At 34.2% G+C, this 24,811-nt stretch overlaps 1 protein-coding gene across 2 annotated transcripts in view; it reads right to left on the reverse strand.

Moving 5' to 3' along the window:
* ARHGEF28 (Rho guanine nucleotide exchange factor 28) overlaps nucleotides 1-24,811 on the reverse strand; it is a 165,131-nt gene that overhangs the window by 50,286 nt on the left and 90,034 nt on the right. The window contains exons 19-25 of one of the 2 annotated variants that reach the window (XM_051992267.1): nucleotides 20,881-21,059; nucleotides 17,563-17,654; nucleotides 15,264-15,446; nucleotides 13,588-13,719; nucleotides 9,394-9,494; nucleotides 5,371-5,409; nucleotides 5,205-5,252 (exon numbers count right to left, since the gene is read on the reverse strand). In XM_051992267.1, coding sequence (XP_051848227.1) covers nucleotides 5,205-5,252; nucleotides 5,371-5,409; nucleotides 9,394-9,494; nucleotides 13,588-13,719; nucleotides 15,264-15,446; nucleotides 17,563-17,654; nucleotides 20,881-21,059 — 774 coding nt within the window. The remainder of the gene's footprint in view (nucleotides 1-5,204; nucleotides 5,253-5,370; nucleotides 5,410-9,393; nucleotides 9,495-13,587; nucleotides 13,720-15,263; nucleotides 15,447-17,562; nucleotides 17,655-20,880; nucleotides 21,060-24,811) is intronic. The other variant, XM_051992259.1, reaches the window with a different exon arrangement.

The following is a 24,811-nucleotide window of genomic DNA, read 5'->3' on the forward strand; positions in this document are numbered from 1 at the left end:
GGAGGATGTTCGTCAAAGAAAATGGACTCGGCAGACAGATCTGAAGAAAAACAGTTGATGGAAAAATCATGAAAGTTAAGTGGAAAAAAAGAGAATTGAGGAAGAGGAGGTAGACAAAAGTATCAAGAGTTTCTGAGAGGTCAAGGATGAGGAGTGAGAAAAGCATATCAGATTTTACAGTGAAGAGTTCCTTGATAACATCTGAGAGAACATTTTTAGTTGAGTGGCAGAATTGGAAGTCAAATTACAGGGGATTAAGACATAAGTAGAAGAGGAAGGAGAGGCAAGGAGTAAGAAGGTTTGTTTTTATAGAAAACTGGGTATATAAGAACAACACAGGGTGAAACTACATAAGATTGCTTGCCATGGAAGGAGAGGGAAAAAGAAGTAGAATTCAGAACTCAAAACTTAAAAAAAAAACAGTTTAAGAAAAATAAAATATTATATATATATATACATTATGTATATATATATAATATTTTATTTTTCTTAAATTGTGTATTATATATATATGTATATATATATATATATATATATATATATATATATATACACACACACACACACACACATACACACACACACACACAGGGTGCACCCAAAATTTTTGTGCAGCTTTAAGCTATTAAAGCTTAAACAATTTTAATAGCTTAAAACATTTTTTCTATATTGCTATCCTAAACCAGTCAATCCATGCAAGCTCTAACTAGCATACTAGCAAAAATGATTAATTAGAAAGCTATCATCTATAAGATGTCCCAAAAGTTTTAGAGAAGTTTTAAGCTACTAGAAACACCCTTCAGATGACAGTTTTCTAACTAATTGTTTTTGCTAACAATACGCTACTTGGGTGTTGCATGAAGTTCTTGGTTTTGGATGGCTAACATTGGGGGAATAGGGGAAAGGTTCAAGGCCATTCTTCACTCACCTACTTCTTCTATATCAACTACCCCTATTTCTATTCAGAACTAACTATCATCCTAAGCATTCTTCCCCTTCTTCCTCACACTGACGTAGGCTAAGTCTTGAACACAGGAAGGAGCCGCAAAGGTAGGGAGGCTCCTTTAAGATGCAGGGAGCTTACCTGACAGCTTAACCCAATCGAGGTCAAGCAAAGAAGACCTGATAATTGTGTGTGTGTGTGTGTGTGTGTGTGTGTGTGTGTGAGAGAGAGAGAGAGAGAGAGAGAGAGAGAGAGAGAGAGAGACAAACAGACACAGAGAGACAGAGACAGAGAGAGAAGGAGAAAGAAAGATAGACAGAGACAGAGACAGAATGAGAGAGAGACAGAGAGAGGAGAAAGAGAGAGACAGAGACAGAAAGAGATAGAGAGAGAAGAAGAGACAGAGAGATACACACAGACAGATAAAAAGAAAGAGACAAAGACAGAGGGACAGAAAGGGGAAGAATATGACAGAAAGAAACAGATGGAGGAAAGAGCACTGACCTTTCTGAAGTGAAAGGCAAAGGGACATTGGGTTAAGAGCACCCCATGCTTATAAGGTGCTCTCTCTGCTATTGTTCTCCAGATGATTGGGTATCTCAGGTGTTGAATAAAGGTCCTGGAGCGTCTTTGAGCTTTAAAAGTGTTAGTGCTGTAAGAAGTAGCAAAGACTGATAAATTTTCTTAACCTTGAACAAAAGGGTGTCCAAAAGGAGCAATTCAGTCTTTTCTCTCCTTCCCTCCTTCCCCCAAAAATTCAGTTCAAGGCAGCTAGATGGCACTATAGTACACAAAGTGCTGGGCCTGCAGTCAGGAAGGCTCGTTTTTCTGGGTTCAAAACTAGCCTCAGATATTTCCCAATTGTGTGACTCCAGGCAAGACACAACCTCCAGTAACTTTGCCAAGAAAACCTAAAAAAGGGTCATGAAGAGACAGACATGACTAAAAACAACTGAATAACAAATTCAATCCCATGTACAGAACACTATGCTAGTTGTTGGGGATATAAATACAAAAATGGTATTCTCCCTGAGCTGGAAGAACCTAAATTCTAGTGAGGTGGGGGATACATTATGTGCATAGATAAATAAATGCAAGAAGGAGAAATGGAGAGAGAAAAAAGAGAATAAGATGGGCCTGATTGAGCATTAATAGCTAAAAGTGATTGCCAAAGGTAGTGTCATTTGAGACAGTGCCTCAACAACAAGAAGAAATGGTTTATATTAATCTTACTCTGTATAAATTAGGTCCTTGGGACTAAATATACTGGGTACTCTAGAATACATACATATTAGAAGTCATGTAGTCCAAGGCTCTCACTTTACAGATGGGGAAACAAAGGTACAGAAAAGGTTAAAAGTGACTTGCCTAAGATGACACATGTCAAATGGCAGAGTCTGACATCAAATCCAGCATACTAATCAGACTTAGTAAAGCTAAAACTAGTTGAAAATATTCCCAAATTCATTTTACATTTTAGCTGCTTTAAGGTCATTAGTTGTTATCATTCCTTTGTTCTCGAAGAGGACCATGATATCAAAGAAGTGGCTGCCATGACATGAAAGTGAATTAGATTGAAGTGAAGGAGAAATGTGCACTTTCCCCTCCAAAGTCACCTGGGTCCCATACCCAGATATAGATTAGGACCACTGGAGATGGCCCTGGATGTAGCAGTACCGAAAAGTCAGAGAAAGGATACAATTCCCTTTCTGAATGTGGGGAAATGTACTTGGTACATTCTTTCAATTTGAGTTTAATATCCATGCTTGTGCTATTCTGACCCAGGACAAATTTTACACTGTTTTAGTATTTCAAAATAACAATCCCTAAGAAACCAAGACAGAACAGTGAGATATTTCATTACAACCACACAATTCTGGTTATCACACCATAATTCTTCTGTTATAGTCCAAAACGGACTAAGTACAGGACAACTAGATGGTGCAATAGATAGAGAACCAAACCCGGAATTAGGAGGTCCTGAATTCCAATTCATCTTCAGATACCTTAACATTCCCTAGCTATATGACCCTGGGCAAGTCAGTTAACTCCAATTTCCTCACAAAAATAAAATAAAATAAAATAAAATGGACTAACTAATAAAATGCATGAAAATGTAGAGTTCTATTTAGTTATTCAAAATCTAAAGAGATACCACTTTTTGATTTAGATTATATCATAGAATTTAGAGCTGGAAGAACCCAACTTCAGATATGCCTGATCCAACTCTTTTTAGTTTACAAATGAAAAAACTGAGACCTAGAGACAGTGACTTTCTAGTCAGTGAGATCACAAAGCTGTGGAAAAAGATTTAGCATCTGAATCTAAGTCTCTGATTCTAAGTATACTCTTCCCAGAGGATAAGACCACCTGTATATTAAAATGGAATACTTAGATGGCACAGTAGATAGAATACTGGTCCAGGAATCAGGAAAACTGAGTTCAGATCTGGCCTCAGACTTCCTAGCTGTGTGATCATGGACAGATCACTTAACTCTGTTTGACTCACTTTATTCATCTGTAAAATGAACTGGAGAAGGAAATAGCTCCAGGATCTTTGCCCGGAAAACCCCAAGTGGAGTCATGAAGATTTGGACATGAAGATTTAACAAACAACAAGTATATTAACATGGCTTATAAATGGAATCTGAGGATTGGATTTTTGTTTGGGCTGGAGTTCATATTACAGATTTTAGAAAGTTTCAGATTCTTTTCTCTTCTGAACCCTAGCATAACAAGCAGGACTTGGCCAGACTTACACAGCCCAGAAGGAAGTCAGCAGCACTGGCCCTAGGGCAGTGTGAAGTCACTGTCCCCTATAGAGGAAACTTGGACCAATCTCCCCTTAGCCCTAAGAACAGACTTCAACCTTTAAAAATGAGCAAAAAAAAAAAAAAAAGCTAAATAGGTTTTTTTTTGGAGACAGGGAAGAACTGACCTCAAACCCTGAGGATGCTAAAAGCAAAACATCTCCAGATGAAGCCTCATCTGGATACAAGTTGGTTTCCATCTCACAAGGCTCTCTTGGAAGAATTCAAAAAGGGTCTTAAAAGAGTTAGAAGAAAAATGAGGAAAGGAAACGAGGGACCAGGGAAAGGAAACTCAGAAATTGTCTAAAGAAAATCATTACTTAAAAATAGTTTTGCAAAATGAAAAAAGAAAAGAACTCCTTGAAAAACAGAATTTGTTAAATGGAAATATATCCAATGAGCAAAATAACTCCTTTAAAAGTTCAATTGGCCAAATGTAAAAGAAATGATCAGCAGGATGATTTCAGAAAGGCCAAGAGAGATTAGAAGAACTAATGCTATTTAAAATGAATAGAACCAAGAGAACATTATACATAGAAACAACCAAGATTATATGATGATCAGTTCTGATGGACATAAATCTCTTTACAACGGTGAGGTGATTTGAGCCAGTTCCAATAGACTTGTAATGAAGAGAGCCATCTGCATTCAGAAAGAGAATTAAAGAGACTGAATGTGGATCACAACATAGTTTTTTCACCTTTTATGTTGTTGTTTGCTACCTTTTTTATCATTTTCTTTCCTTTTTAATCTGATTGTTCTTGTGCAGAATGATAAATGTAGAAATATGCATGGAAAAATTGTTCATGTTTAACATATATTGGATTACTTGTTGTCCGGGGGAGAGATGGAGGAGGGAGAGAAATTTGGAACACAAGGTTTTGCAAGAGTGAATATTGAAAACTATCTTTGTATGTATTTTGAAAATTAAAAGCTATTATTTTAAAAAGAACTAATGAGAAATATTCAATAGTGTTCCTATAGGTTTGTTGCCTTCTTTATCATAAGCCAAATTGATAAATAAATGAAAGAAGGAAAAATAAAAGAGAAGAATGAGCAAATGGCCCAGATCCCTTCCTTGGCTTCACCAAGAGCTGATCATCAAGCCTGACAATTACATGTAGTCAAATGACATTCTAAAAGTTCAAAGGCCAGTTATGGAAAAGAATATGAGCTTTCTAAAGAAAGCATAAGTAAGATGCTCCACTAACCTGACTGGGACTCCTACCAAAGCATATTTAACAACATTTGAAAAAGAACAAATTGCTTCATGGATTTAGGACACAAGCCCAAGTAAATTCAATTATTTAGATGAATTGAACTTTGTATATTTCCTTGGGGTTCTTTTCCTTTAGAAAAACTCTCATATTCAAGTCTAGGAATCATCAAATAAGGCAAATTACATGAAGAGTAACATTTACAAAGTGAAAACTACAAAAGGGATCAATTACCTGAAGGCTATACAAGAGACGGGTTAGATTCTGGATGGCTTGTATAATCTGAAATATAAGATTAATAGGGTCAAGTTTTTTTTTAAAGTTTAATTTAAAATTTTAAAAAGTTCAGTTTATCCAAGTAAAAGATATAAATGATATATTTGTGGTAGAGGAAGCTCACCTCTGCCTGTGATGAACCTGGAAAATCTATGTATTCAGCCTACAATGAATAAAAATATAAGATTTGTTGTTGTTATAAATACAAATAATTACTACAACTTGAAAAAAGTATGCTATTCAATTTTAAAACAATCTCTAACTTCTCCCTCCCCCCAAAGAATAAAGATTTCATATTTTTAAAAAGAAAATAATTTGGAAGTTATCTTATACACCAAAAAAAAAATCATAGCAAACTCAATCACAATGCCAAAGGTTACCTGGTACAAAAGCAAATGGAATATTTCTCTGAAGCACTAGACTATAATCCAGACTTTGGTATAACACTGGATTCATGCTGCTTTGTAGACTCTAAGACTAAGTTGACCTTCCAAATTTCTTTCAGGCCAGAATATCTTGCAATTAGAGTATGGCTGAGTCTATGCAAAACCAAGATTAGAAAGGCATAAAAGAAAGAGAAGGCTATAGATCATGGTTCCTTTGAGACCAGCTTCCGAGGTTATATTCTCATCTCTGAGATCTCAAATAAATTTGGTGTGACTCTAAAGTGGAAGCTCTTAACCTATAGTCAATGCCCCCCCCATAAGGCATCTATGGAGAGATTTCAAGGAGTCTGTGAAGTTGGATGGAAAAAAATACATCTTTCATTTACTAACCTCTACCCCAAATTTAGCATTTTCTTATTTTGAGAAGGTGTCTGCCCAAAAGCTTCCCCAGACTCAAAGGGGTCCATGTTACAAAACAGGTTAAGAGCCCCTGTGATGGAGGCAATGTATTAGACATATAGAGAGGGTGAATCCCTCTGAGCATCTCTAAAATTCAGCCCATGAAGACAACAAACTTTCAGCTATCCCCTTTGGACTATGAGCGATCTTGGAGAAGAAAGACAGCCATTTATTTTTCTTTGACTCCCCAGATCTTAGCACAGTGCCTAGCTCAGGGTAGGCAAAATAAATATTTATCAATGGACTGACCTTGCATGTGCCCAATGACTCAATTATTGAGAGGTTGGCTACATAACCTTAAGAAAGTACTCGACATTTACTTCCTCTTCCTTTTCATTACAATTCCTACCTGCCTTGGAAACACTCCATTACTGTTATTTTGTCTGCTAGAAGGAAAACAAGAAAAATGGCAGGTGTGGTAAAGCTCTGCCTGGCTATTTAACTACCTGCCTGCAACTGAAAAGATTTCAATTTAGGAGGATTAAACTGGTGCCTGCAAAAGCTGCCAGGTTATTTCTGAACTGTGTGTGTGTGTGTGTGTGTGTGTAAATGCACAGAGAGAAAGAAGAAGGAAGAGACAGAGGAAGGAAGTGGGGAAAGGAGGAAGGAAGGGGGGGAAGAGAGGAAAGAAGGGAGGAAGGAAGGAGAGAAGAAAAGAAAAGAAAGAAAGAAAGAAAGAAAAAAAGAAAAGAAGGAAGGAAGGAAGGAAGGAAGGAAGGAAGGAAGGAAGGAAGGAAGGAAGGAAGGAAGGAAGGAAGGAAGGAAGGAAGGAAGGAAAGAAGGAAGAAGGAAGAAGGAAGGAAGGAAGGAAGGAAGGAAGGAAGGAAGGAAGAAGGAAGGAAGGAAGAAGGAAGAAGGAAGGAAGAAGGAAGGAAGGAAGGAAGGAAGGAAGGAAGGAAGGAAGGAAGGAAGGAAGGAAGGAAGGAGGAAGGAAGGAGGAAGGAAGGAAGGAAAAGGAAGGAAGGAAGGAAGAAGGAAGGAAGGAAGGAAGGAAGAAGAAGGAAGGAAGGAAGGAAGGAAGGAAGGAAGAAGGAAGGAAGAAGGAAGGAAGGAAGGAAGGAAGGAAGGAAGGAAGAAGGAAGGAAGGAAGGAAGAAGGAAGGAAGGAAGGAAGGAAGGAAGGAAGGAAGAAGGAAGGAAGGAAGGAAGGAAGGAAGAAAAGAAAAGAAAAGAAAAGAAAGAAGAGAAAGAAAGAAAACTTCTGAACTCTATGAGACAAACTTGTATTTATATTTTATATATAGGGAGAGAGAAAGATTAAGAAGTTTACAGACATTATATATATGCATATATATGTCTGTATGCTTCTTAATATATTAAGAAGTATATATATATACACATTCATATAGAGAGACAGAGAAAAAAAGAGATTATTTTTGAAATACATACATGAAAAATTATGTGTGTATATGTATATACACACATATGAATACTTTTTCCCATTCCATTTTCCTTTCCTCCTCCATGATTATAATAATTAAATCAAAATTTAGTTTACTCTATTGATTCCTTTTAAATTATACCCATAGATACCTGAGGCATGAGAAACAGAGAGGGATGTGTCATTTCTAGATAATTACCACTAGCTTCCCAAGAACTAAATGAGTCAGGCAAAACATTGTTCCTTATATGAAGAAGTCTTGGCCCTGGAGGGCTGCTCTTTAATGGGGCTAGTCAGCCACCTCGTGGTACATCTGGAGAAGTACAAGATTGATAGAGAACAAAAGCCAACAAATGTTCCTTATTTCAATTTCAGCTTTAATTGTTTCTAATTTTTGTAGAAATGCCAAAAAAGTCACACAGAGCTACCTAGAATAGTAAATTCCAAAGCACAGTATTGATGGTATTTCAAAGGTTAGATGGCCATTTAAATGATCCCTTTTTATGCCTCATCTTACTTATGACAAATAGCAAGACCTTTCCATAATATTGCTGCAGGGGCAAAATTTCTGGAAGTTAGTTGACTCTAATAAGAATAACCTGCAAAGTTGATCCATCCTTCCTATCCATCTTTAAGTAAAGGGAAGAAAAGAAGACAGAAACCAGTTCTCTCTTATACTATTGAACTCCTGAGCATCAGAAATTAAGAAGTCCTCAATGAGAAAAGTAAATTTGAGGAAATAGGTGATAAGTTAGGAAGCTTATAATCAGAATTAATAAAGGAAAAAAATTTATTTTTTATAGAAACATGTATTTGGGGATGCATCAAATGGATGCATATGAACACATGTTAATAAATATATTCCTATTTTAGGTACAATAAAACTGAAGACTAAGCCAGGTTATGCTGTAGTATAAAAACCCAAGATTCAGATTCAGAAGAACCTGGGTTCAAATCGTGTTTGTGTGACCTTAAATAAGTGATATCCCTGAGTTCCAATTTTCTCAAAAGGAAAATGTGGAGGAGGATTTTATTAAAGTATAGTCTTAACATTTTTGTTTTATCATGGACCTTTTTGGTGGCTTGGTGGAACCTATGGAGCCTCATAATAATATTTAAATAATTTAAGAAGAAGCTAAATTTCAGTTAAAAGCTAGTTAAAATAAAGATATATAGATATAAATATTTTCCTAACCAAGTTCAGAAACCACATCATCCTTGGGAACCCTAGACCCAAGATTAAGAGCCCCTAGACTAGCTTTTCTCCAAAATTTCTTTATATCTAAATTGGGTGGTAGAAATAATCAGAATTCAGAGGTCTTGCCCTATTGCCTCAATACCACCCCAATTAAAGACAATCAGAAGTGTCATAGGTGCAAGAAATAGCAAAGGTATATGCTAATATGCCCATTTTAGAACTAGTCAAAGAGAGATGAAATCTTATAAATTCCTATCACCCAAAAAGAATATCTTAGGTCACAAAGATGCCACCCCAAGACATAATTAGATAGTATGGATGTTAATGGGAAGAACATGAGATCTGAGAAGTTGGAAAGAGGGAACCTAAAAGGTCACACAAAAAGGGAAAAGGGGAAAAAACAAAAACAAAAAGCGCATTTGGGTGAGAAATAAGAAATAGATGAAGAGCAGGTACACACACACACATAATTCATCAGATTATAAAATCTTTTTAATGCTTTTTAAAAATCTGCTGTTTTGTTAATACCCTACATGGTAGAGCTATTCATATGGATGTTCAAATTAAGGCAGGGAGAAAAACAAAGTAATTCAGGAAAATAATACAAATATTGATATTCCTGCTATCATTTCTCTTGTCATTTATGGCCCAGGAAATTAAACTTCAGCTGACTTTTATTTTATAAGACAACAAATGCATTTTACTAATAGTTGAGTAACAATACCTTCTCCCCTGCATCAGGGCTTGTCATGTTATTTACAATACCACGGATACAGGAATCCAAATCACAAGATTCTCTTCTTCCTTCTCCTTCGATAACTTGTGCTGAAAGCACACCATTTAAGACAGAAACAAGAAAGAACTTAGCAAATTCATGAAAATATGCAAAACGTTTTCTAAGCCATAACATCAAATAATATTTAGTGAAGCCCCAATATCTAAAGTATTAAAATGGAATATGACAAAAAAAAATCCCTGCCCTCTTGGAGCTTACATACTAACAGAGAAAAGAATGGTGTAAAAATCATTGAAAGAGGCAAATAGATGTGATAGATGGAGGGTTAGACTTGGAGTCAAAAAGACCTGAGCTCAAATGTGGCCTCAGATACTTACAAGCTGCATGACCTTATGGAAGTCACTTAACCACTGTTTGCCTCAGTTTCTCATCTGTAAAATGGGGATAATAACACATACTTTCCAGGGTTGTAGTGAGGATAAAATGAGATAATTGTAAAGTATTTTGCAAACCTTAAAGCACTGAGATACATGTGCAAATATATAAAGATATGTACATATGTAGATAGATATAAAGATGTTATATGTAATTAGATATAGATCTATATCTATCCACCTATCATATAACTTTTAATGCCTCTTTTTTCTTCAGACTGGATTTTACAAGTCATTTCCACTTAATCAGGGGAAGTCTTGCCAAAAATTTAATATAGGTTACTGAGGAAAGAACAGTATATCTATAAAATTTATAGGGGACAGTGAGTAAAACAATAGATTTCATACTATTTTCATCTAGTATTTTATACTATTTTCACATAGTATTTCATACTATACTATTCATACTTTTGTAATATGCTCACTTATCAGATAAAGAGAATAAGCAATACAGCAAGCATTGACAAATATGCCAAAGCATATGGAAAGTAAGAATGAAGTATATTCATAAGGATTATAAAGATAAATGTCTATTGTATTCCAATGCAATACTCAAGGAATAAAAATCTCTATCCCTCCAAATACTTTTCAATCATTTCAAAACTGTTACTTTTTTCTTATGCTACAAATTAATATGCTGAATAGCCATTTAAATTTTAAAAAATCAAGAGTATCAAAATAGTAGGTCCACTACTAGAATACTGCATATATTTTCTGAATTTTTTGATGTTTTGATCAGTTTTTCTGATTTGTTTTACTCCTCTTATTTTCTTTGAAAATTATTACTTGTTAGAACAAATAGCTCTCCAGAAAGGGGAAGAAGACTGAGAAAATTTTATGAATTTAAAAACAAGAGACATCAATTTAAAAAATTTTAAATAGCACTTGAGGAAAATCTGAAAAAAAAAAATCACATATCATTTAACTTAACAGTTAACTGTTAAGATTTCTTTATGGGATTTTAAAATTATTTACTAATACTGTATTATAGAACTTAAACTCTATCTACTTTATATTTATATAGCACTTTTCACCTCTCAGAGAGTTTTCACATAATATATTTTATTTGTTCCATATCAAATTAGAGTACTGACAAAACCCATGTATATCTTGTGACATTTTTAAATCAAGTTACATACCTGAACATATTTGTGTAAGAACAAGGGATTTGTGATTCCATCAGCCAAGGGCATACCCAACATGGATATACCTCCTATCCTAGGCTAAATTAAGCTGCCTTTCATTTGGTTGATAAGTCATAGGGAGTTATCTGAGGCACACAGATATTAAATAACTTATCCAAGATTATAGCTAATGAGTATTAGAGGCCTGATTTGAATCTAGTTTTTTTTCTGATTCAAAATCCAGCACTCTCTTCATTAATTTATGTTTTGCTCTTCTTTTCCTTCCCCCATTCATTTTCTTTCTCTTCCCTTTTCCCCCTTTATTTGGGTGTATTTTTCTATAGTGCCACTTTGGGACTCTCCATACCTATGTGGAGAAGTATGTTCAAATGCTTAAGGAAATCTGTGATTTCATCTATGTAAACATTCCCTCTAATAAATGAGAAAGTGATCTACCTATTCCTGCTCACCTCATCTTATCTATGTCTTCCCACAGAACAAGACATAGATGCATCACAGCAGTTAGAAGACACCAGGAGTCCAATACACATTTCTATGATGTATTAAGAGCCCTTTCTTATGTATATGTGAATTTTCTTTTCAATGGAATGGGCTAAAAGATCAAAATTAACTTAGGAGAATTGTTCCCCCACCTGTTCCCTGTTCAGTTAGATTTCATTTCATTCAAAAGAAGATTCCACTGTTAGACACTTTACTTAACACTCAATAAAATGTACTAGATGAAGTGCTAAAGAATCTGTCATTTTCCTCTCCTGAAAGAAATGATGACAGTAACATTTAGGGGGAAAATTACACAAAATCCTCAAAAGGAGTTTGAGTAAAATAAAGGCAAGAGAAAGGAACAGAGAAATAAAATTTCCCCTTGTTACAGGAAATATATTAGTCTCAGTCTAGTTAAGGGGTTTTCCAGCATGCATTCCCAAGAAACCAAGTATCTCATCCCAGTTATTCTCAGTCAGACTCTGGGAATCTAATTCTGGAAATCTAAGGTATCTTGGGTTTGACTTTGAATAGATTAAACCCTAGAGCAATTTCAGAACTCATCCAGTCACAGTCAAGTATCTTCTAAGCTCAAGAGGACTTTAGATTTTGCTGAACTTCCAGAAGAGGACTTACCTTGGGCAGGAATGGAATGCACACACCTGTCCCTACTCACCAGCACCTCCTCTGGGGTCAGCATAATGCAAAGCAGCCTCCCCAGATGTGTTAACCTCAGCACCCAATTAGGGACAAAGCACAATGAATGGACAACATCTTCCTCACCATCCCCCTACACTGTATTCATTTTGATGATACAATATTGGAAAAACCTCAATATTGAAGGATCCAGACAGTGGCAACAGGTAAAAGGAAATACATTAGAAATTTCTCTAAGCCCTGTGATGAGTTTGGGTGATGGAAACAAGGAAACTTGGAACCACCTCAAACATGAGAGGAAGGAAGAAGTGATCATGTGTTCTCTGCAGCTGCAGAGATGGAAAAGGGTCCTCTTCCAGTACTCCCTCGGGTGGAAAGGGAAGAAGCAGATGCCTACATATATTTTTAGATAATACTTCCTCAATCACAAAAAAGTGATTCTTTTTTAAAAAGGAAATCGCCCTGTGTAGCTCAATCTGGGATTTGTAGAAATGGGAAACATGTGTACACATTCTGGAAATAGAAACTGAAAATTAGATCAAGCAGGACCTGAGAAGAAAAATTTATTATATTGTACAGAATCTGTAAATTTTTAAAAAAAGAAACTCTCCTGCTTCTATTTATCTTAATTAAAAGAGCATTGAATTTTTAAAGAAATGCCAAAGTTGCAATTTTTCCCTCAAAACTTTGACTGCTTGTAAAAGGATTAGTCATTGTGCATTTATGACTATTTGGAAGGAGGTTTATGTCATTTCTCCATGGTCATGGAGCAATGCACTATGTCGATGGCTAGGAAGCTCCACCTCAGTAACCTTTGTAGAAGATATCAATCAGCATGGTGTTCAGATTTTTGATGGTGCTTGATCAGTAACAGAAACGTGAAGTCTTGAAAGTTTACCTAACTCATTTTCCTCCACCTCAATCCTCCTGCATTTGAAAGAAATTGGAATGCTTCCTTAACTAACTGGCTCTGAGCTGAGCTTTGGTTTTCCCCTTTCAGGAACATTTCTTTTGACATCTTTATCTCTTGTAGATTTGTGTTTGGGGAGAGAGAAGGAGCATGCATCATTTCTAATTGTCTGGTCCTGTTGCCTCAGTGGATACATGAGACTAAAATCAAAGGTTAGATTCCTGTAGGAATCTGTTTGCTTTGTCCTGGTTAATCCTCTCTTTTATAGGCTATTAACTTCAGACATTTCTTCAACTGAGAAGTGTTAAATCAAAGATAGTAGTATCAGCTAATCCTATCCCATTATCACAAGAAAAAGAAACATTCATCCCCCTTATTTTTGCATATGGACAATATCTTCCAATGAACATTTTAAGATTAAGTTATAGAGATGGCAGAGTTGGGCAGACAATCAAAAGCCCCTGACTAAGGAAGGCTAATTCATCTAATAAGATCTCATTCTTCCCCAACAATCTGGATCATCTTTTGCTCCATTCCAAAGCCTATTTCCACTTACAAGCAGTAGAAGGTGCAAGTACTTCGCTAGCCTGGAGTGTGTCTGTCGAGCCCAGTTCTCCACAATTCTCCTCTGATGAATGATTTGTATCACCTGTTTGTGTGGCCATCACAGCAACTTGGAGGCTCTCAGCTGAAGAGACAAATACACAAGACTGGGTTAAGGAAGAGAACTAAGTTTTGACATCTGAAGGGTCTCTTCTATGCCAAAATGTTCAAAGAAGCTTTCTTTTGTGGTAACAAAAAATTGGAAACAAAGTGAGAGTTCACCAGTTAGGTGATAACTGAATGAATAGAGGCATATAAATATAATGAAATGTTGTGCCTTTTGAAATGACATATATGAAGAATTCAGAGAAACATGGCAAGATCTGTTTCAAGTGATGCAGAAAGAATTCAGTATAACTACAACAAAACACATGTAATTATAATAATGTAAATGAAACAATACTGTGAGGTATCCAACTGTAATGGTCTCAGATAGTAGTGCTGAAATATATCTTTCTAACTTTCAGTTTTTTCAACTGAAGGACCAGAGATTTGGAATCTAGCATATGTTGTCAAACATGGTGACAATATCTGTAGATACTGTAGTGTCTAAGCCCAAAGTATACTTTTGGTGACCAATACAAAAAAGCAACAAGAAAACTATTTTTAAAAGAAAACAAAATAAATGTATATAATGGAAAAACTTCTCTGCAGTTCGATTAACTAAGGTATTATGAAAGTATTATTTGAAAGTATTAGGTATTCATGAAGACCAGAGCTAAAACATTTGATTTTAAATTAAGGCATATCAATTGATTGATATTTATATAAGTTGTTACAAACAAATGTAATGGAACATTATTGTGCTATGGCACAATATAAGTGATGGAAATGAAGAAAGCAGAGGATGGAAAGACTGATATAAAATTATACCCAATGAAATGATCAGAACCAAAAAAAAAAAAAAAACCAACCAAACAAACAAACAACAACAACATATACAATGACGATGTTCATATATTTGGAAGTAAAAGGGGTGTGAAAACAAAAAATACTCCCAAAAACAAAATAAAATGAAAGAATGTCTACTAGAATGAGGAAAAGCATTATAGAGACCTAATAATTGTTAAAAGAACTAATGGCCTCATTCTGGCAACAAAAGTTCTCAGGTACAAGTGGATGTGTTGATTGTCAATTATTCAGGGCTGACAAGCTTGTTAGTAGCTGCCCTGGCTTCTTGGGAGCTCTCCAGCTCCTCAATGACTGCCTGCATTTAGGGTCTGTCATTGTCACAAATCCAATCAAAAAAGGGCAAAAGCAATGAAGGTAACTGAACCCATAACAATTCAACAAGCAATTAAGTACCTATTTAGCATATGTGTTCAGCACTTGATTTTACTGTCAGTACTCTAGTAAAAATCTTGACAGGGTAGACTTTCAAAGCTTGACTAAAATGAACTTGGCAATGTTTCTGAATTTTAGTTGTGGAGCACACCCATTATCAGGGTGCTTCTCTTTGTGTCGGACTTCTGTCAGAGTAAATCCACCATAACATCTCTCATTTTGGGAAATCACTTCAATTTACTAGATCTAGCCTTAAAGGGCTTAGATGGGGTACTTCTTAGTGATCCAAGTTTTATGTATCCAACAGTGGCTGAATTTAGCAGCTTCCTTTCTAAACCAACTCACCTTCCTTTAGTGCTGCTGCTAATAATGAGGCTGCCTGAGGAGCTTCTCCTGGGTCAGGCTTAATAAGGAGATGAGGTTCTAAATGCACATCTTCAAGTCCACTCATTTCTCCAAGTTCAGCATAGATATGTAATTTTTCTTCCAAATATGTGCAGATCTGTTGGTCCTGGTTTCTAAGTAGCTCTGCAAAATTATATTTGTCAAAGGGTAAAACCATTGTTCACATTAAAGGAAACACTATCTCAAATGAGATAACGTATGACATCTACTTTGCAAACCTTATTAAAGGACTTATATTGAATTGTTCAGTTGTGTACGACTCTTTATGGTCCCATTTGGGATTTTTTTTTTTTTTTGGCAGAGATATTAGCGTGATTTGCTGTTTCCTTCTCCAGTTCATTTTACAGATGGGAAAAAAAAAAAACTGAAGCAAACAGGATTAAGAGACTTTCCCAGAGTGACATAGCTAGTAAATGCCTGGGGTTAGCTTTGAACTCAGGAAGATGAGTCTTCTTCACATCTGCTCCTCTCTACTGTGATGCCCAATGAACTTAAACAGGGTGTTCCAAATAGTTTTAAGTAATTGAAATTAATTAAAAAATTAAAAATGGGGGGGAGGAATTCTGCATAAATATTAGCTTTTATTTTCATATGGAGACAAGTTATAACTCCAATAAATCAATACTCATTAAACTCCTAATTTATGCCTATGAGACACAAACATAAAAGCAGGAGTCCCTAATCTCAAGAAGCTAAGGCTCTACTGGGGAGAGAGAGGAGAGAAGACAAAGATTCTGCCATAGCAACGTTGCCAGTTTCAGGAAATGGCATTCGCTGCTATATGGTAACGATTGTTATTTTCTCTTCAGTCTTGAATCTGATACAAAAAATGGACTCTTTAAGTGGTAGCTAGATAGTGCAGCAGATAAAACACTAGCCCTAAAATCACGAGAACCTGCGTTCAAATCCAGTCTCAGATACTTAACACTTATTAGCTGTGTGACTCTGATAAAGTCAGAACCCCAATTGCTTTGCTCAAAAAGAAAACAAATTAAAAAAAAAAAAAGGAATGGACTTTAGATAATTCTGTCATTATTCACCAATAAACAAATTAAAAACTAAAAAAAAAACTGAAGCTTCAGATTGCCTTAGGTAGGTCCTAATACACTGGCTTGTTTCTGTTTATAAGAATTCATAGTCATTGGTTATTTCTATGTGTGCACTTTTCACTGACTTAATTATACTAATTACACAATATAAGTGTATTTAAGTACATTATATGTATATATACCACATATATACTTATATAATATAAATATATGTAATGTACTATAAGCATGACATATAATTAAATACATGATACAAATATATACTATATAATATAAATACATGTATAATATAAATAGATAATATACTATATGCATATAATAGAACTATGTGATATGCCATATTATGTTTAACACATTAATGTTATATAAATAAATATAATAAATATATGGTTTATAATATGTTATATTGTATATAATATATAATAAAATGTTATACCATGTATTTACATATTGCTTATGATATATTACACTGAACATATGTAATATATCCTATGTGTTATATAACATAAACATTCCATTGTAATATATAAAAATATAAAATATTTATATTCCATTGTAAATATTACATGATATAAATACATTAATGTTTGTTATGTAACATATTCTATATATTATATATACTTTATACTATACTGTTCTGTATGTACTGCATATTATACTAAATCATATCACATATATGAATATATAATTACATATTTCATGTATATATAATACAAGTCAATATATTGTATATTATACTAAAATATATCATGTGAATATATAATTATACATTATTGATAATCTATACATATATGTAATTTATGTGTAATTATATATGTATATATATATAATCAACTAGAAATTTTATTGAAAAAAATAATGCAAATGGGAGCAAGATAGGATACGTATTGAAAAAAGCAACCATTGATTAGGCAGAACACGAGTTTTGATTCTTGCTCTACAATTAATTGCCTCTGTCACTTTGGACAAGGCACTTTAGCCTCAGTGTCCTCATCCATAAAATGTGAGAGTTGATCAATCTCCATGATTCCTTCCATCTCTAACATGCTAGGGCATCTGTGACTATGACAATAGTATGTACAATTAGATAATGGTATGTAAAATAGAATGGGGGCACTAAACTCTCAAATTTGCCTTCAAAACAAACTTATTTGATGGCTGGACAGCTGTAGCTTACGGATCCACCATACCTTGGCATTGCTGGATTCTAGCTACTCTTGCTTCAGTTTTCTTTTTATCCTCATCAGATTCACTCATCCTTCCCCCTTCTTCCTCTGGGCAACTGAAAAAGACAATCATTGACAGAGACAACTTGAAATGAAATCCTTATGTTCTCATTCTACATTCATTAAGAAACACACTGGAATAATGATCTGTAGACTGACCAATACAGTACTAGATAGAGAAAATTGGTACATTGTAGATTTATCCTGAACCTCATCCAGTGCCAAAAGAACTTTCTAATATTATATGACAGTTCCATGGCTCACAACCCAAGAACAGTGTTAAAATGAAAAGTTTCAGTACAGAAGAAAAACATATTTGGCAGCCATTGAAATGAAATATGAACTTCTACTTTCTAATACATGTATCCTTTTTCATGTTGTTAGATTTTTTTTGGAGGGGGAAACAGCTGAGGAAAAGGAAAACTAAAACTGAGTATAACTTTAAAATTATTTTTTATCTTTTAATTTTCTTTTAATTATCTTTTAAGATCCATCAAATAATCTGATTTTTTTTTTAATTTGAAAACTGATTGTGCATAAACTTTGACTACATATCTACTGAGGAAAGGCTTTGTTCTTTCTTCCTCATCTTTCCCACTTTCCTATGTGTGTGTACCAATTATTAATATTTTGGATATATATGGTAAAATATGATGTACGAATTTGTTCCAGCTATTTCCCTTCTAATTCAAACAGTATTTATCTTATTTGAGCAAAAGCAATGTTATGTAAACAAAACTGTCCATTTTATCTTCTATGATCATCTCTATTACTTATTTAGTTTAAGAATTCTCCCTTAGGGAAAAGAAAAAAATGTTTCTTCAGAAACTTATTATCTTCAAAGGGCATTGAGCTAGTTAAATAAGAAAGAGAAATCTGGGATAGATTTTTATGCACAACTATAAACAGTTTGGTGACAAAATACATCAAATGCAATATGGAAGATAACAAATGCAGAGAGGGAAAAGGGATAACTAAAAGGAAGGGAAACACCAGAGGGGGGATATTCTCAAGCAAAACAAACTTCCCAGTCCTGAAGAAGCTGATGGAAAGAAAAGGAAAAGGAGAGGAGAGGTGAAAAAAGGAGAGAACTGGAATCTAGTGGGCTGTCATCAACTGATAAATGACTGTACAAATTGTTGTATATCAATGTGATGAAATACAATTGTACTATAAGAAATGATGGAAAACACATCAGAAAGTCCTGGATAGTTTGAATTGATGCAGAGTAAAATAATAAGAACCAAAAGAAAAAATTATAAAAGGAAACTTTATAATGAAAAAACAATTGTAAAACATTCATGACCGTAAGCGATGATCAACCAGATTTCCTATGATGAAGTAAATTATACACCTTCTAATAGAGAATTATTGGACTCAGAATGCAGCAAGAAACATATATATTGCGGTCATGGTCATTATTTGTATTTTCTTTGCTTTGCTTATTTGTTACATGTTGTTTATCTGTTTATATACATCTAGATAGATAGGTAGATAGATGAAGAGAGAGAGAGAGAGAGAGAGAGAGAGAGAGAGAGAGAGAGAGAGAGAAAGAAAAGGAAGGAGGGAGGGGGAGAAAGGATATGAGGAAGGTAAGTTAGCAATATTGATACAATGTAATTTAAAAAGGTCATTGAAACATTTTTTTAATGTTCAAAAGACATTAGAAGGAAGTTCGTATGAAAACACAGACAAGCAGGACAATTTTGATAACATTTGGAATTTATTTTTATACTTTAAAAAAAATCAAGCAATAGGAAATGGAGAAGACTTGTGATTTTCATATATAATCCTTTTTTTGCATTCCATTGTGTTCCTGGAAATTCCTGTTTTTTGTTTATTTATTGTTTACATTGAGAATAAGAGATACATTTTAAAATATTTCTCTCCTTCCAAACTATGAAACCATGTGGAAAAGTTGCTAGACTTGGTATTATGAAGACTGGGTTTCAAATACTGCTTCAGACATTTACAAGTTATATGTTTCTAAACAAATCAAATAAGTTCTGTCAGCCTGTTTCATAAAACTGGGACAACAATAGCACCTACCTCACAAGAGTATGTGAGGATCAAATGAGATAACATGTATGCATTGTAAACATTAAAGTGCTTTGTAAATATTAACTACTATTATTGTTAGAGCAACTAGGTGGTGCCATAGATAGAATACCAATCCTGGAGTCAGAAAGAGTCTATCTTTATGAATTATAATCTGGCTTCAGTCACTCTAGGCAAGTCACTTAGCACTGTTTAGCTCAGTTTCCTCATTTGTAAAATGAACTGGAGAAAGGAATGGGGCATACCCCAGTATCTTTGCCAAGAAAACCCCAAATGGGGGTCACAAAGAGTTGAACATGACTCAACAACAACAAAATTATTATTGTTCTTAAATTCACAATAAAAAATTTTTAAATCTAATAACTATTATAAATCACCTTAATCATTTCTATAAAAAGGCAATAAGAAAAATGTAATTAAGGATACTGTACTATCATTTCAGTTACATCTGATTCATTGTGACCCCATTTTGGAGTTTTCTTAATAGAAATACTGAAGTGGTTTGCCATTTCCTTTACCAGCTCATTTGACAAATGAGTAAACTGAGGCAAAGAGGGTTAAGTGACTTACACAGGGTCACAAATCTTGATAAGTGTCTTAGACAAGATTTGAACTCAGAAAGAGGAACCTTCTTGACTTCAAGTAGTACTCCATATGCTATATCATGTATTTGCCCTAAAGATATGCAGATCAAGTAATCAATATATTTATTAAGTGCTTATGATTTGTAAGATATTCTGCTAGCCATTATAAGGGATACAAAGAAAAATCAGAAATGGTCCCTGTTCTCAAAGAGCTTATAATCTAACTGGGGAGTTAAGAAACATTTCACAAAAAAAAAAAAAAAAAAAAAAACATACTAATGTTATGGATGTCCTTTGAATGGTACACATTGGACACTGTATAGGAACTCTGTGTAAAAATAAAAAAGAGAACTTGAGGTAGTCAGGGAAGGCTTCATGGAAGAGTTGTGATTGCAGATGATTCTTGAAGGATGGCTAGAAGTCAAATGGGTGGACAGGAGGGATGAGGAGATTCCAGGCAGGAAAATAATAAATTAAAAAAGAGAGGCAGCAATACCCAAGGCGTGTTCAAGGGAGAGTGGGTGGATCAATCTGGCTGGAACAAAGGCTTTATTTAGGGGAGGATTGGAGATAAGGTTAGAATGATCTTCCCTCAACAATCAGCTTCAATTCCTAGTACAAGATAACATTGCAACATTACCTTTCTACTGCTTGTTGTATCCTCCTCATCCAGTTATTACGCTCTTCCTTAGAATTGGTATGAATTTCATACATCTCAGGGCCAGCAGATGAAGCACTGATGAGAAACATCCCTCTTTCTTCATTGGCTACTTCTCTAGCAATCAGCTTTTGAAGGGAGATAACAGATGGCTTCTGGTCCTAAGTAAAATGAGAAGAAATCCAAATAAAATTATGTCACTTCCAGAGGCAATTGTTTCACCTAAATGCTATTGCTAAAGATATTAACAGAGAAGAAGTTCTCAAACTTTTTAATTTCAGGGTCCCTTTAAATTCTTAGAAATTGTTAAAGACTCCCAAAGAACTTTTGTTTATGAGATTCTATTAACATTTGCCCTTTTAGAAATCAAGGCATTTTAATATCAATGATACTAATTAACTGATGATAATAATTAATAATAAAATATTAATAGTTTTTATTATGCAAATAAATTTGGCCTTACACAACTCTTGAAATAATCTTTTGACAACTCTGGTGATCCTGACCAACTCTGAGGATCACTTATAAAAACTTAGTTATTCATGTAAATAGGGATCAGTCATAGAAATGAAAAATTCCACAAAATTTTCTTAAATCATGAGGTTCAGCCTATTACACACTATCCTCTAACTCATCTGACATTTTACCAGCTTCATTAATATGTAGCTAAATTGGTGTACATTTAAATTTGTTTTGTTTTCTTTATTTAATCTGTCACGGAAATGTTAACTGAGCAATATAAGAAAAGCGTGATTAAAAAAAAAAAGACAAGAGAAATGGGTAAATTAGTTTGTGAAAACTCACTTTTCAGCTATTTTCTTCTCATTCAAACAAAATAAATCTTAGAAAATAATCTACAATACTCAAATTTTCTCACTTTTTTATCCATTTCTTCATTCTAAAAGGCATATAAACTAGATCATAAAGACTGCATCAAACATCATTTTCTTAGATAAAGCTCTTTTATTAACACAAGTATAAAACATGGCATAAAATTTTAGATAAAACCTCATCCAATGAAAAACCTTTAAATAGATTGTTGACAACTGAGTAGTACAGTAGATAGAGCTCTGGACCTTGACTTCAACTCAAAGCAGGTTTTAACAACTTAAAAGCTCTGTGATCCTGGGTAATTCACCTAATCTACCTCCCTCAATTTCTTCAGCTATAAAATGGAGAGCATCTACCATGGTTATAAGTAGCAAATGAGATAATGTAATTATCATTTCCACATAATGGGAGTTAGGGGCATGGTGTTTCAGTGATCTGGAAAATCCATGTAAAAATTTTGGGCTTTCTCTTTATACCAGAGAAAAAGCCTGAATTGTGTTATTAAAAGATAAAATATGTTGATATCAGACAATATTATACGTATATATTATGTACATGCAGTTTTGAGTTTCTAAACTTTTTCTGTCATTAACTAGTCTTTGTGTGTTGTCTGCAGCTTCTGTAAAACTCCAAAAACATTTTCAGCTAATTTGTTTTGCCAAGCTACAATATATCAAAACTGCAATGGGGAAAGTCATGATGTGAAAAGTATATATGTATTTGTAAAGTCCTTTGAACCATTCCAAAGACATAGTAGGTGGTTAATAAATGCTTGTTTTTTCTTTCATTCCTTCTTCCCTGTCTCCCAATCTAATCCTGAAAATTAAATTTTATCCAAAAAACCCTCTAAAGTAATCTTATAATATAACTGCTATAATTTAAAGATCTCTTCCCCAAACACAAAATTAAGAGTGTTTTACATGTTCAAATTTTCCAAACACATTTTAGCTGCTGTCTTCTGTAGTAAAAAGACCAAATATGAGTTGCTGTGTCAGCAAACCAAAATCAGTTTTCTAACCTGTGGCTTTTTCATTTTGTAAATATTATAAATTTATAGCTATCATTGACATCTCTCACCCTCAAATCAGGACAGCCATTTGTATATGTCAGGTGCAATACTTTTGAAAATAGTAGGTTTATCTAATTAATCATATTTGAACTGATACTATCTTTTTATAAATGACTTTTTAAATCCTTCCAACTTCACATGAAAAATTGCAGAGGTAGAATTCTCAGACATCAATCCAAATCAGCAAAAGGCCTGTTTGGGAGCAGTCACAAGAAATTATCAGGGAATCAGAAGAAAAGAGCAAAAACAACCATCTCCCTCACTCCCCTGCCAATAAAAGGTATTCAAAGATAATCCATTGACCATTTGGGAGGAGCTATAAAGGTAATTAAAAGAGGCATGTCCAATGTCTTTGTTCTTGAGTATATGTATCCTTGAGCCATATTTGGAGGCAATATTTATATAGGATCTATCACAAGATCAGAAGATCTGCATTCAAGCCCGAGCTTTGAAATATACTAATGTGATGATCAGGACCAACATGTTACTCTGCCGGAAATCCATAATTTTCTTATCCATAAAATATTGAAGTTGAATTAAATTGGTCCTTAATTTTTTTTCTTTTTTTTATGGACCCTTTAGCCATATGATAAATCTATGGACATCTTCTCATAATAATGTCTAAACATATAAAATACATAAGATTACAAAGGAAAGCAACTATTGACATAGTTACTCTCTTTCACCTATATACATAGAGATAGATGAAAATAGATATGAATAGAGATGAAATTAGGCAAATAGATAAACATAGAGAAATGGAGATGAAAGGAAGGAAGGAAGGAAAAAAGGAAGGAAGGAAGGAAAAAGGAAGGAAGGAAGGAAAGAAGGAAGGAAGGAAGAAAAGAAGGAAGAAAGGAAGAAAAGAAGGAAGGAACAAAGGAAGGAAGGAAGGAAGGAAAGAAGAAAAGAAGGAAGGAAGGAAAGAAGGGAGGGAGGAGGTCACAGACCCCAGGTTAAAAACCTCTAGATTCTTTTTTTTTAATATTTTATTTTTCCCAGTTACATGTAAAACATTTTTTACATTTAAAAAAAAAAAAACTTTTAGAGTTCCAAATTCTCTCCCTTCTTCTCTCACACCCTACACATTTCATAAAAATCATGTTATGAAAGAAAACATAGATCTCCTCCCACCCATCCCCCAAAAACCCTCAGGAAAAGTAAAGTTGTTTTTTAAAAGTATTCTTCAATCTTTTTTTTCAGGCACAATCAGTTCTTTCTCTGGGTATGGATAGCATTTTTCATCATAAGTCCTTCAGAGAAGTTTTGGGTCATCTTGTATTATAGGAAAGTTGTTCATAGCTGATCATCCCCCAACATTGCTGTTACTTTGTACATAACACATTTCATTTTGCATGAGCTCACAGAGAACATTCCAGGTTTTTCTGAAAATATCCTGTTCATCATTTTTTGTAGAAGAATAGTATTCCATTATAATCACATACCATAATTTATTCAGCAATTCCGCAATTGATGAGCATCCCCTCAATGTCCAACTCTTTTTCCTGAGAAAAGAGCTGCTATACATATTTTTGTATATGTAAGTCTTTCCCCCTTTTTAAATCTCTTTTGGGACACATGCCTAGAAGTAAACCTCTGTATTCTTGAGGTCCCACTAGCTTAGACATTCTATGAATATAAGAATTATAATTATATAGCTGAACACTTGATTTTTACTATAAAGTTATCCTTAAGTTTCTTGGCATGAAAGTTCCTTATGGAAGAGTTTGTCTTACAAAGAAATCTTTTGGTTCATTACTTAAATTAAATCCCTTTGGATGAGATCCAAGCTAAGAGGATAGCAAGAATGACTGTTGCAAATTCAATCTTCTCTATGGTCTTTACAAAATGCAAGAAAAAATATTTAACTCATCACCAAATATTAAAGCAAATGTTATTAAATATAAAGCATATTGACATTGGTTGGAAAAGCTGGACAAGGTCTTCATAAAAGATCTTTACTTTTTCATCTTCACCAATGGATATTGTAACACAAGCTACAATTATCTTTAT

Source organism: Antechinus flavipes, chromosome 1 (assembly GCF_016432865.1).
Source record: "Antechinus flavipes isolate AdamAnt ecotype Samford, QLD, Australia chromosome 1, AdamAnt_v2, whole genome shotgun sequence".
Classification (NCBI taxonomy): Eukaryota; Metazoa; Chordata; class Mammalia; order Dasyuromorphia; family Dasyuridae; genus Antechinus; species Antechinus flavipes.